Below are 14,194 nucleotides of genomic sequence, written 5' to 3' on the forward strand. Positions count from 1 at the left end.
TTCTCCACTATAAATCACATCCTTAAACCGCAAACTCACTATTTTCCATAAGCCACAGAGGAGAGGTGCAACAAGTTAATGACCCTTTTTAGAAAAAAAGTAGACACCATCCACGTTCACTTATGTAGTTCCTCCGCTCTGTCTGTCAATCCACAGCCTGGGACTTCCTGACATCTCTGCTGCATCTCCGTCATCACACAGCGAGAGGTTGAGGACATCATCAGAAAGATGAAACCATCCACCTGTGCACTGGATCCCTTTCCCACAGCCTTGGTCAAATCAAACCTCTGTGCCATAAGTCCCCTTATCTCTAAGATCATTAATCACTCCCTCCAGGCTGGCCATGTTCCTTCATCTCTTAAAACTGCTATCATCAGACCACTTCTGAAAAAAACTACTTTGGACTTCCAACCTTTCATACCTTTCTAATTTGCTGGAACAAGTTATTGCTGCACAGCTTCAGGTCCACTTAAAATAAAACAATCTTTATGAGACATTCCAGTCTGGTTTCCGCACCGGAAAAGCTTTGGTCAGGGTCACTAAAGGCCTACTGACGCTGGCTCCCTATCCCTTCTCATTATTCTGGACTTAAAGGTGCACTATGTAGTATTTTTTCATCCCAAATGTTTTCAACAATTTGTAAATTGTGAGAAAATTGCTATTTTAACTAAGGACCGGGACGTGCCAGCATAGCATTTGAGGGAGTCGCCTGTCAATCGAGTCATATCTGCGTTACCATCGGTTTTATTCTGCAGAAGCGCTTTACTCTTAGCAGTGTGAACATGTCATAGCAGCGCCGAGCGAACGCACAGAGTAACGTCATAACATCATTTTAAACACAATTAAATGTATCTAATATGATTAACAGAGCTGCTTTACCTCATGAAAAACGTCATAATAAAAGTCCCGGTGTTCGTGAGCTGTGTGTTTGTGTAACAATCACTCGAGCAGCCGTGCTCAGCTCCTCAACACTCGGTCCTGCTCTGCTTTACACTACAGTAACGTTAATAACAGCATCCATGAACGTGATTTCTGCCCAAGTTCTATTTTCCACCGGCTGATGTCCCAAGATACTTCGCTCAAACTTTGCGTCATCAAACTACTGCGCCTTTGTTTAGAATAGGCGCCCTCCAGTGGACTGAAAGTTGCATAGTGCACCTTTAACTGCAGTATTTGATTCAGTAGACCACAACATCCTCCTTCACCGTTTACATTCCACCATTGACCTCTCTGACTCGGTCCACAACTGGTTTTCATCTTATCTTACCAGGAGGACTGACCATGTTGCCTTGGGAGAAGTCAAATCCTTGTCACACAATGTCACATGCGGTGTCCCTTAAGGCTCAGTGCTCGGCCCCACCCCTTTCATCCTCTACATGGCAAGGCAAGTTTATTTATATAGCACATTTCATACACAGCGGCAATTCAAAGTGCTTTACATGGAAATCAATTAAAATAGTGATAACATATGCATGAGAAATAAGAATACTATGTGTAATATATATATTTTTATTACACGGCTCTGTGAAATACTTGATTCTGATTGGTCAATCGCGCATTCCAGCGGTACGTTATTTCCAGATAACACACACCGCTCATCCGGGTACTGCGAGTTACTTGACCGGTACTACTTCTATGCTTAACGCTGGCGCCATCTTGTGGCTTAAACAGCCGTGGGTTACAATGGAAGACTTCAAGGCGGGTTTCCTTTATAACGTTTTTAATATAGATCTTTTTCTTACACAAACGCATCGATTGGAATCAGAAGGCTCTATTAACCCATCGGAGTCGTGTGGAGCACGTTATTTGACGGACAGCTGCATTTTTTATGGACTTCAAACACAACTACTGCTGGGATTAACATTAGCCTGGACTTTTTAAATATAACTCCGATTGTATTTGTCTGACAGAAGAATGTCATATACAGCTACGATAACTTGAGGGGGCGAGTAAATCAAAGGCTTGGTTTCATTTTTGGGTGAACGAACCCTTTCAGCATTCATTTTCAACATTTAGCAAGGGCATATGGCAAATCTTCAGCAATATATAAAGGCTTAAAGCAGGTTGGAACTGTTTTCCTTCGCGGAAGCTTTGTGTAAGAGCTAATAAAATATTTAATCTCGAGACAATATTTTGTGTCTAATAATTATTTATTTGAGACTAGTAGCCGTGTAATAAGCGGGATAATGTCCGCCCAGCCGGTTGTTATCTCAGAATAAACCCCTTCAGAGTGACGCTCCGCTTCGCGTCGGGGTCCTGATCACTCTGGCGGGGTTTATTCTGCGATAACAACCGGCTGGGCGGACATTATCCCTTACTTATATTAGGTCCGGGACTTAACGCGTTAAATAAGACTAATTATGCAAAAAATAAATAACAATTTTAACCACACTTATTTTTGCACCGCAGAACGTTTTTCAATGTATGAGTTTCGACGGACCGATTATACTGGAACACCAACTAACGTTCACGAGTCACGACAACAACAAACCATCGTGAACATGAACGAAGAAGCTGATGAGACCGCTTTGCTTGGCCCCGTGGATGGGACATTTTGTTTTAAAAAACGAAAGTATAATTAAAACAGTTGTAAACAGAATTTATAAAATAAAAATAAAATGGTGATAAATAGATCCCTATCTGCCTGATTCTTAATTCAGGTACTCGGTTACCCGTATGTGAGATGGAAGAGAGGAGCAGGTTCGCAATGTCTCCTGGACCTTACAAGTCGGTCCAAGACGGGCTCCTGTAGGGGACGTTACCTTTGACGCATCTTCTCATGTTTATGTCTGATTCAGTCTAGCTGTTAGTCACTGATTAACTCATTAAAGTGACATTTACTATAACTTTAACACTTGTACATAGCAAAACAAATCAGACCCTCCAATCGAAGAAAACACATTAAAAAAGCATGTAGAAATGAATCAATGTTTTATTATTAAGCCCTCAGATAAAGAAAAACACTTACCAGGATAAATCAGTTTACAATTCACACATTCCCAACAGGCTGATTAAACGGAAACGTCACATGCAGATGTTTAGATATGATTTAAAAGACTTTTAATATCCCTCAAATCTTTCAAGTGCGTGAGGAGTTTACATCTGCTGTGATCTCAGCGAGGAGAGTTATTAATGATGTATCTTATCTCGTGTTATTCCAGAGGTGAACTAACGGTCAGGAACAGAAACTGCAAAATACAAAAAGAATTACACTCTTCTTCATCAGTAAAGCTTTAGGAATAAAACTGCATAGAGTACGAGAGGGATTATCACATGTACACCCACAAGTATCGCCGTACGTCATCTGCATGTTAGCGATGACCTCCCCAAAAAAAAAAATATATAAAAAATAATTTAATCACATACACAGAAATAAGTCAGTAGAGTGAGCCAAATCTCCATGTAAGCTCTCAACATTGACCCCTTTCACAGCAGTTGAATTACATTTAAATCACTTGTTCCGTCCACATGAACTTCTTTTGGTGCCTAAAACTCCAACTGCACCATTTGTTCTGTACCTGAGTTTGGCTTTGGTTTTGGATCTGGCTCTGTATTCAAGGCCTAGCCGAGCGTTCCTGATCCATAAAGGTGAAAAACAGACACACGGCGGTGGTGATGAGGGTGTGCATGGCCTCGTACAAGAGTTTTGGAGAAAACACGCTCCAGATGAAGAGGTGGTATCGGAGACTGGTGACCAGAACCACGTAGCACACGACTGGGATGGACCGCAGGAGGGCGAAGCAGTAGCTGCCATGACCAAGACCCATTACAGCCCTGAAAGAGACCAGAATAAAGAGATTCAGTTCTATGAGAGTCTATGAGAGGTGTCATTATATAATACTGTAGTCATAAAACTGCCAGGTCTCATCGACTCAATTAATGCTAATGGAAAACCTATTACCTCCTTAACTAACCTCTGATTATGTGTTATGTCTATGATACATTCACTGGGACAAAAATCACCCATCATGGTCTGATGGTCCACAGCCATCAGCAAGTCTAGCAACAAAGATATAGAGACTTTAATGGACTAGACTGTGTCAGGCTGGCCTAGATTGGACTGGAATTGACTACACTGAACTGTAACTAGAGTGGATTTTACTGGACTGGACAAGACTAAATTAAACTGAACTGACTGAGTTGATTATAGATTAGACTGGACTACAGTATTGTGAACTGAACTGGATTGGACTAGACTAAAATTAACTGTAATAAACAACAATGAGAATGAATGGACTAATATGGACTCAAGTGGGTTAGGCTAGATTAGATTATCTCAACCTATAAACTGGACTAGACTAGAATGGTCAGGACTGGACTAGTGTGGATTGAAGTAAACTAAATTAAATGACCTCATTTTTTTTAACTGGACTGCAGTTGATGATAGACTGGACTAGACTATTTTGAACTAGACTAAATTGGGACTAGAATGGGCAGGACTGGACTAGTATGGACTGAAGTGGGCTAGGCTAGATTAGATAACCTGAATTTATAAACTGGACTGGACTAGACTGCACTGAACTGGGCAGGACTGCACTAGTATGGACTGAAGTGGGCTAGGTTAGATTAAATGACCTCAACCAATAAAACTGGATTGGACTAGACTGGGCAGGACTAGTATGGACTGAAGTGGGCTAGGCTAGATTAGATAACCTGAATTTATAAACTGGACTGGGCTAGACTACTTCAATCTTAATTTGAACGGACTGGACTAGACTGCACTGAACTGGGCAGGACTGCACTAGTATGGACTGAAGTGGGCTAGGTTAGATTAAATGACCTCAACCAATAAAACTGGATTGGACTAGACTGGGCAGGACTAGTATGGACTGAAGTGGGCTAGGCTAGATTAGATAACCTGAATTTATAAACTGGACTGGGCTAGACTACTTCAATCTTAATTTGAACGGACTGGACTAGACTGCACTGAACTGGGCAGGACTGCACTAGTATGGACTGAAGTGGGCTGAGCTAGATTAAATGACCTCAACCAATAAAACTGGATTGGACTAGACTACTTCGATCTTAATTTGAACGGACTGGAATAGAATGGGCAGGACTGGACTAGTGATGACTGAAGAGGGCTAGGCTAGATTAAATGACCTCAATTTTTAATCCGAACTGGACTAGACTAGTTTGGACTGAATTTGAATGGACTGTACAAAAACGGACAGGACTGGATTGCATGTGATGAAAGATTGGACTGGAACGGACTAAAGTGGGTTAGGCAAGCCCAACCTACAAATAATTGTTCTGTCATTATAATTTTTGTTTTGAACAAATGCTTAGTGTCTCAGGCTGAAGAACAAGTATAATTCGTATGATAGACCACAGACTCCTGGATTTCAGACTGTTGTATCAGACATCCTCTCTCTAGCCCTGGGCAAATCAATGTGTGAGCAGTCTGTATTACTCCCACCATGAGAGTTCATCGTGTGCTTCTCCAAGGAACAAATGCCCTCATTCCATCTTTCCATGCATTTGGATGTAAAGCAGTTTCTACAGCGCCAAACAGCAAAAGCTCCTCTATCTGCGGATATGAGTCAAAGACATTCTGGCATCAGCCTTGCATTAAAAATGGAAGTTTATTGTTGCGGAGACATAAATATTGATAGCCCAATCCCCCAAAGTGGTAAACACAGTGGTTTCTGTCAATACTGATATGACAAGCAAAACATTAGGAGAAAATAATAACGCATGCAGCGCCATCTTTCACAAACAGCGTGAATGCGTGAGCCGGTTGGAGCCGGCTGAAGATGCTCCCCGGATGAGCGCGATGCCTTGGCGTGTTTTGTTGTGAATTTAAACTCCTTCATTCTTCCACCGAAAGGGACCGTCACAGTCTGGCCTGTAAAAACCCCTCTCACGAGGACAGAGACATATTCTGGGAGATTTCCTCTCCGGCATAATTACACTCACAGATTTAATGTGACAGTAAAGAAGGACAAGGATGAGCGAGATAGCAGTGCAGGGTTCAATCTGGAAACTAATCAGTGGATTTAAATTACTTTATGAGACTTTTATGAGATACAGAAGCAAAAGCTGAAGACTGAAAGTAGATATCACAACAATCAAGACAACACAACACATAGATTCTCAACACTCTTAGAAGAAAACAAACACAACCCTAGGTATTTATTAGAGACAGTGGCTAAACTAACAAGAAATAAAGCAGACCCACTTTATATTAGGTGGCCTTAACTACTATGTACTAACATTGTAATTGATCTTGCGAATATTCCTATCTAATATGATTTCTGACCTGTAAGGTTGCCAGAATAATAATCATACACTGTGTGTTAATAGGCCAGAGCAGAACTGGCACCCCGACTGAGTCTGGTTTCACCAAGGTTTATTTTTCTCCATCATGCCCTGATGGAGTTTCGGTTCCTTACCACTGTCGCCTTTGGCTTTTGGCTTGCTCAGTTGGGGACACTAAAATTTTAACTAAATATCCAAATAAATTTAGTGACTAAACAAATTAACTGTATCAACTATATTACTGATCTGCCCACATTGACACTACAGGGAGTGCAGAATTATTAGGCAAATGAGTATTTTGACCACATCATCTTCGGTATGCATGTTGTCTTACTCCAAGCTGTATAGGCTGGAAAGCCTACTACCAATTAAGCATATTAGGTGATGTGCATCTCTGTAATGAGAAGGGGTGTGGTCTAATGACATCAACACCCTATATCAGGTGTGCATAATTATTAGGCAACTTCCTTTCCTTTGGCAAAATGGGTCAAAAGAAGGACTTGACAGGCTCAGAAAAGTCCAAAATAGTGAGATATATTGCAGAGGAATGCAGCAGTCTTAAAATAGTCAAGCTTCTGAAGCGTGATCATCGAACAATCAAGCGTTTCATTCAAAATAGTCAACAGGGTCGCAAGAAGCGTGTGGAAAAACCAAGGCGCAAAATAACTGCCCGTGAGCTGAGAAAAGTCAAGCGTGCAGCTGCCAAGATGCCACTTGCCACCAGTTTGGCCATATTTCAGAGCTGCAACATCACTGGAGTGCCCAAAAGCACAAGGTGTGCAATACTCAGAGACATGGCCAAGGTAAGAAAGGCAGAAAGTCGACCACCACTGAACAAGACACACAAGCTGAAACGTCAAGACTGGGCCAATAAATATCTCAAGACTGATTTTTCTAAGGTTTTATGGACTGATGAAATGAGAGTGAGTCTTGATGGGCCAGATGGATGGGCCCGTGGCTGGATTGGTAAAGGGCAGAGAGCTCCAGTCCGACTCAGACGCCAGCAAGGTGGAGGTGGAGTACTGGTTTGGGCTGGTATCATCAAAGATGAGCTTGTGGGGCCTTTTCGGGTTGAGGATGGAGTCAAGCTCAACTCCCAGTCCTACTGCCAGTTTCTGGAAGACACCTTCTTCAAGCAGTGGTACAGGAAGAAGTCTGCATCCTTCAAGAAAAACATGATTTTCATGCAGGACAATGCTCCATCACACGCGTCCAAGTATTCCACAGCGTGGCTGGCAAGAAAGGGTATAAAAGAAGAAAATCTAATGATATGGCCTCCTTGTTCACCTGATCTGAACCCCATTGAGAACCTGTGGTCCATCATCAAATGTGCGATTTACAAGGAGGGAAAACAGTACACCTCTCTGAACAGTGTCTGGGAGGCTGTGGTTGCTGCTGCACGCAATGTTGATGGTGAACAGATCAAAACACTGACAGAATCCATGGATGGCAGGCTTTTGAGTTTCCTTGCAAAGAAAGGTGGCTATATTGGTCACTGATTTGTTTTTGTTTGGTTTTTGAATGTCAGAAATGTATATTTGTGAATGTTGAGATGTTATATTGGTTTCACTGGTAAAAATAAACAATTGAAATGGGTATACTTTAGTTTTTTGTTAAGTTGCCTAATAATTATGCACAGTAATACCCAGATAGCATGGTGACATTGATTCAATGTTGAAATTCCATCAGAATCATCATTTTGGTTGAGGTTGAAATTTCAATGCTAAGTAATATTGGATCAATGTTGAAAATTCAATGCTAACACCATACTGGACCAATGTTGAAAATTCACTGCTAAATAATATTGGATCAATGTTGATAATATCATGCTTTTCAGAGTTGAAAAGACAAACATTGAATCAATGCGGATGTTTGGTCATCTTAATTCTCCACTGGTGAGGCTTACGGTCAATCTATCTGTCCCATTATTCAACATGTTAAGGCAAGTCCAAATCAATTGGCTACATTTGTGTGAATGTGAGCACATTTATTATCCTCAAAGGATACGATGAGTACACCAACGAGTGTGTGGATTCACAAAGAAAACATAAATGTAAATTTTGTAATTGTAAGCCTTTCTTTAAATTTTTCTGTAAGAGTTAAAATTGTATGCGTGTTTGATTTCTGACTCTTCCAATAAGAAAGCTGTAAAAACTATGAATCTTTTTAAAGGGTATTATTTTCCTGCTTACTGGCATGTAATGTTGTCATTCTGTGTTTCATGTTATTATAATAAAAAATGTAAAAAACAAATAAAAACAAAACAAAGAAATTCTACCATAAATTTAGTCTTTCAGTTTGAAATAAATAAAATGTAGCCTATTATTATTATTTAAATCATGTAGAATGTACATGCATTTCATTATTTATCTAAAGAATACAGAGTTAATAAAGAATTTAGAATATGTGTCCCTATCGAATATCGAATGCGCCACAATCCAATCCAGCAGGTGGCGGTAATGCACCTTCAAGACATCCACCAATCAACCAAAGCAAGCGCAGCTGAACAGACTTCAATCGCGAAAAAGACACAGGACAACGACCATGTTTTTTAGAGGTAAGTGGCCTACAAAAATATAATTATAAAATTCATCTCAATTTTAATTTAGTGTTTTTATTCATCTTTATGTTTTACAACTTGTGTGCTTTTCCTGAGCGAGTTAGAGTGAACTGCAATGTTAATAATAGTTAGTCACATGAGCGCCCTCGTAAGTTACACAACCAACGGCCAGGATAATCTTAATACATTGAGTTTCAGTTTGTTTTTCACCAAACCATATCATATGTTATCTTTTTTTTTTCTTCTTAAGATTGGCATATACACTATGAATTGTGTCCAAATTCTGACTTGTGCAACTCTTTTTGGTTTTGTGTTTTTTTGAAACGGTGCTGCACATGCATTCATTGACTTGAGTCGATCCTATTTGATTCATTTGGATTTTGAGACCATATAGGATTGACTCACAAGTCAATGAATGCGCGGCGCGGATCCACAAACGTATCTTACTCGTTGCACACAGATGAATCATTTTGAATCATCCTATATTTGTCCAGTGTAGGCTATAAACGAGAGGCGATCGGAAGGTTAGATGAATTTCTGGCTTGTCAGTAATTGTGTTCGCCACTCGTGAGAGTATCTCACAGCTGAAGCAGAACTAGAACTGATTGACCTGTTAGTGGTGAGGGGAAATACAATCAGTTCAGCTTCAGCTGTACGATATCATCACGAGAGCAGATCACAATTACATCATTACAGTTTAATCTTTAATGCAGCAAGAAAAAAAGAAAAGAGTGAGATCTTTAAGTTCTGTAGGCAGCTATATCAAACTACAGAAATTTAGTAAACAGTTGTGCCTCCAGTTCGTGTTGTAAATGGAAAAAAAATCTCTTCCAAACCACCATGTAGCCTATACAGCTCCTCTTTTATTACTTAATTTAGCTATTTGGTCATTCATTTACTTGTTTCATTTTCACACTTTATTTATTTACTATTAAATACAATAATATTATTAGATAAAACACCGGATATATTCACTTTGCTTTTTCATTCATTGTGTGTCTGCAGGTCCTTTAAAGTCTATACTAAAATGCATTAAATAGTCCTGAATTTAATGTTACCGTTTTAACTGGGATATCAAGATTTTGATAAAATTTCAAGTTTCACTTCATTTTGTAGTAGGCTATATTTGTAATGTATAATTAATCACATTTCCAAATATTGACTAACTTGTTGTTTTAGATGCTGTGAATGCTGATAATAAGAGGCATCAGAGTTTATCTTTGCTGGGACGGTGCAGAACTGGCTCCATTACAACCTGAAAGGCTTCGGGGCATTGCTCATGGTGGAAACCCCTGAGTTTGGAGTATTTCATTCTTTCTTCTACCTTCTTTCTTTCAGTAGTACTGTGTCATTTCTGTATTTATTGGCAAGTTTACATTTGTATTTACTTCCATTTTGCAGATGCAAGTTGTCATGTTTTTCCAGGCTCTTCTCATTTGTGTTATAAATTCAGATGTAATAGTTTTAAGTCAATCTGAGATTTCCTGTTGTAACTGTGGGGGCATAAATAAATACATTTGCATCTAAACTGAAGGATGTTGTTTACTTTGAGTGACTTTTTAATGCAAAATCATATCGATTGCAGCCATACATGGTCTCTGATTAAAATGAATAAAATAAAGAGACAAATGAACTGGCATAGAATCATGCTGTACATAAAGCAAGATTGATCTATTTTTCATTGTTGAAATAACATTATTTCACGGTGCAAACCTGATGAAAAATCAATGTTATATTTCAATATTGATTCAATGATATTTTGATTGATGCATTAACATTGATTCAACATTGATTCACTTAAATAAGTGGTTTAATTTTAGTTGGAAAACTATTGATTTTAAGCCCATCTTGATCTATTTTTCATCGTTGAAATAACATTATTTCAGGGTGCAAACCTGATGAAAAATCAACATTCTCAACATTGAGATCTCAACATTGATTCAATGATATTTTAGTTGATGCATTAACATTGATTCAATGCTGATTCACTGTTTGTCTGCTATCTGGGTAGTCACCTGCACACACAGATATCCCCCTAAAATAGCTAAAACTAAAAACTAAAACTTCCAAAAATATTCAGCTTTGATATTAATGAGTTTTTTGTGTTCATTGAGAACATGGTTGTTGTTCAATAATAAAATTAATCCTCAAAAATACAACTTGCCTAATAATTGAAATGAGCTGATGACATCACGGTTTCCTCCAGAGCGGCTGTACAGTCGGATCTAATTCTGTTGCATTATTTTCCTGTTTAACTGTGAAGCTGCTTTGAAACAATCGTCATTGTAAAAGCGCGATATAAATAAAGCTGACTTGACGTGACATTTAATTGGACAGTTCACTCAAAAACATTTTTTACCTACCCTTATGTGGTTGAAACGTGTATGAAGGAAGGACTTCTTTTAAATGATAGGAACCCAAACCTCTGGCTTTGGAATATGTACTGGTGCAATTTAGTTGCATTATTTGGGAAAAATTAACTCTAGCTAAAATGTTATGAAGAATTTTCTGTTAGTACACACAAAACACGCCGGGTCTTCTGCGGTTCTTTGGGGTGGTTGAGGTGCTATAGCACCGCTATCATATAAAGATCCTGATAATGCCAGTGTGGTTTTCAGCAGTTATTTGGGGTGGTTAAGGTGCTATATCGCACAACTGCCATACAAATAATCCATTAAGCTTCTGTATAGTTCTTTAACGGTTCTCTAACTCTTTCTTAGTCTCTTAGTTTAGTTGGAGAAAGGAATAAATAATAATAATAATAAAAACATTAAAATACAGTGTATTTCCTGGCGATAACATAATTTTGCCCCCTATGCTCCCCTATTAGGAAATATTCCAGGGCCCCCACACAAGACTTTTTGACCTCAAAAAAGCATTAAAATAATTCAAACCAACTTTTGCCATTGCAGTAAATTCCTATTTATAGCAAACATATGAGAGTGGAGAAACATATCTAAAATCTAAGGAGGAGAATGGGGAGGTTTTATGGATCTACATAGCACAATTTGACAAAGATAGGTGATATTTAGCACTTAAAGTGGTTGCCCTTTGATTCCCAGTGAACCAATAGGCTTGTTTGAGATGAGCAAAATCTGCGCAGAACCGATCACCGGTGATCAGTGCGAGATGCATGCCGGTTAGAAATGTGTCCGAGGGCGGTCCGCCTTGCTCTGATGTCATGCTGACGTATGTCAAAAATCTCTCGCGAGCGAAAGGCGGACGTGTCGGATTCTGCAGTCGAGCGCAGCTGCTCTCCACCGACTGCGCGGAGCAAAAGCATGAGGGGAAACGACTCGCTGACGACACAGCTTAATGCTCATTGGTTTAAACAACTGTGATGTATGGTTCTTTTTTTTAAATATTTGATTTTAAAACTCTGATATCATGTTTTTATGTGTATAAATTATGTGTGCATATTCTCAAACTCTCGGACAGTGCGATCTCTCTGTGGGTTGTGATTGTTGTCATATTAATAAAAACATATAAAAACATGTATGTAATTTCAGTAAAAATGCTTGATAAACAGGCCTTTCGAATGGAAACAAATAACAAAAACTTTGGGTGTCTTGTTTATAATATTTATTTTCATATAAAAGCAACAGAACTTAAATTATATCCAGTTTATCAGCAACAGAGCGCACAAGTGTGAATCCCGCGATATCCGCAACTGATCTCGCAGGTGTCTGATCCACTACAAGAAGAGAGAACTGTAATCACACACACACACACACACACACACACACACACACACACACACACACACACACACACACACACACACTCACACTCACACACACACACACACACACACACCTGATCTCGCAGGTGTCTGATCCACTACAAGAAGAGGGAACTGTAATCTCTCACACACACACACACACACCTGATCTCGCAGGTGTCTGATCCACTACAAGAAGAGGGAACTGTAATCTCTCACACACACACACACACACACACACACACACACACACACACACACACACACACACACACACACACACACACACACACACACACACACACACACACAGACACACACACACACACACACACACACACACACACACACACACACACACACACACACACACACACACACACACACACACCTGATCTTGCAGGTGTCTGATCCACCACGAGAAGAGAGAACTGTAATCTCACACACACACACACACACCTGATCTCGCAGGTGTCTGATCCACCACGAGAAGAGAGAACTGTAATCTCACACATACACACACCTGATCTCGCAGGTGTGTGATCCATTACAAGATGAGCGAACTGTCCGGCTTGCCTGCTCTTTTTTCACTCCTCCCCTCACTGCAGCCGCCTAGTCTCGCCTTTATTTCAGGCGAGGCAAGGCTCATCTCAAACAAGCCTAATTTGAGTGCTATTAACGGCATTTTTGTCGTAGTGAAGCTTCAGACTAATGAGCTCCGCCCACACATACAGATCTGATTGGATGAAAGAATGAGTGAAACATGTCAAGCTCAACACAAGACAACAGCTAACCCGTCTATCCACATTTCACACTGAATCAACTGAGAGATGACACGTTCCTCAGTCCACTTTTGACTGCCCCATCATTTTGACTGACAGGCTGCTTGTCTAAGCAGACCTAACAGTCCACCAACTGATTCCTAGACCTTATACTCACAGCGAATCTTCTGTAAACTGTACAGCCACATAACAGCCACCGCTGCTGATTCCCAACAACAGCACTGCCTAAAATCATTTTCCTGCGACTGTCAGAAATATCTCAGTGAAAAGAACGGGGGCCTTCTCCGCCTCACGAGGAGTTTGCCGGTGGATGAAGGCATTTGCAATTCAAATCCACACCTCTGACACTCGGGGTAGTAGATTGTTTTCAGGGTTCAATATCCCAGAACACAAAGCACCTGTTGCCTCGGAGGAACTGAAATATCTCTTAACAAGCCTCCGTATTTCTCTCTATCAAATGGATTGTGTAAATGCTCGGCTAAGATGGGGGACGGGTCAGCTGGGCCTGCTGGGATTCCTGAAAGCGTTTCTATTGATCAAAGAGCATTTCCTGGATCCCGTGTGTGTGTGTGCTGTAGTGACACTGCTGACTGAGCATGCTGAATTATATATGTCAGACTGAACATCTGACCACTTAAGACTGTCATTTATCAGGCACTAGTTGGACAGCACTTTAACGGAAATCTTTTAGCCTTACAGAGACAGACTTTATAATGAGATAAATAAAGAGTGGGTGGAACATACACACATACATTTATGTGGAATTTTGGTATATGTAGAGTGCACCAACCAGGGCCATGTGCCAGAACTGAATTAAGAATGCTTCTTAAAGTCCAGGCAGACGGACGGACAGACAGAAAGATAGAAATG

General features: G+C 40.0%; 1 protein-coding gene across 1 annotated transcript in view; it reads right to left on the reverse strand.

The window, feature by feature from the left end:
• Window positions 1–2,914: 2,914 nt before the first annotated feature.
• Window positions 2,915–14,194, reverse strand: part of pigg (phosphatidylinositol glycan anchor biosynthesis class G (EMM blood group)) — a 211,448-nt gene continuing 200,168 nt past the window's right edge. The window contains exon 13 of the mRNA XM_067458106.1: window positions 2,915–3,774. Within this exon, the coding sequence (XP_067314207.1) occupies window positions 3,555–3,774 (220 nt within the window). The 3' untranslated portion in view covers window positions 2,915–3,554. The remainder of the gene's footprint in view (window positions 3,775–14,194) is intronic.

Source organism: Pseudorasbora parva, chromosome 11 (assembly GCF_024679245.1).
Source record: "Pseudorasbora parva isolate DD20220531a chromosome 11, ASM2467924v1, whole genome shotgun sequence".
Taxonomy (NCBI): Eukaryota; Metazoa; Chordata; class Actinopteri; order Cypriniformes; family Gobionidae; genus Pseudorasbora; species Pseudorasbora parva.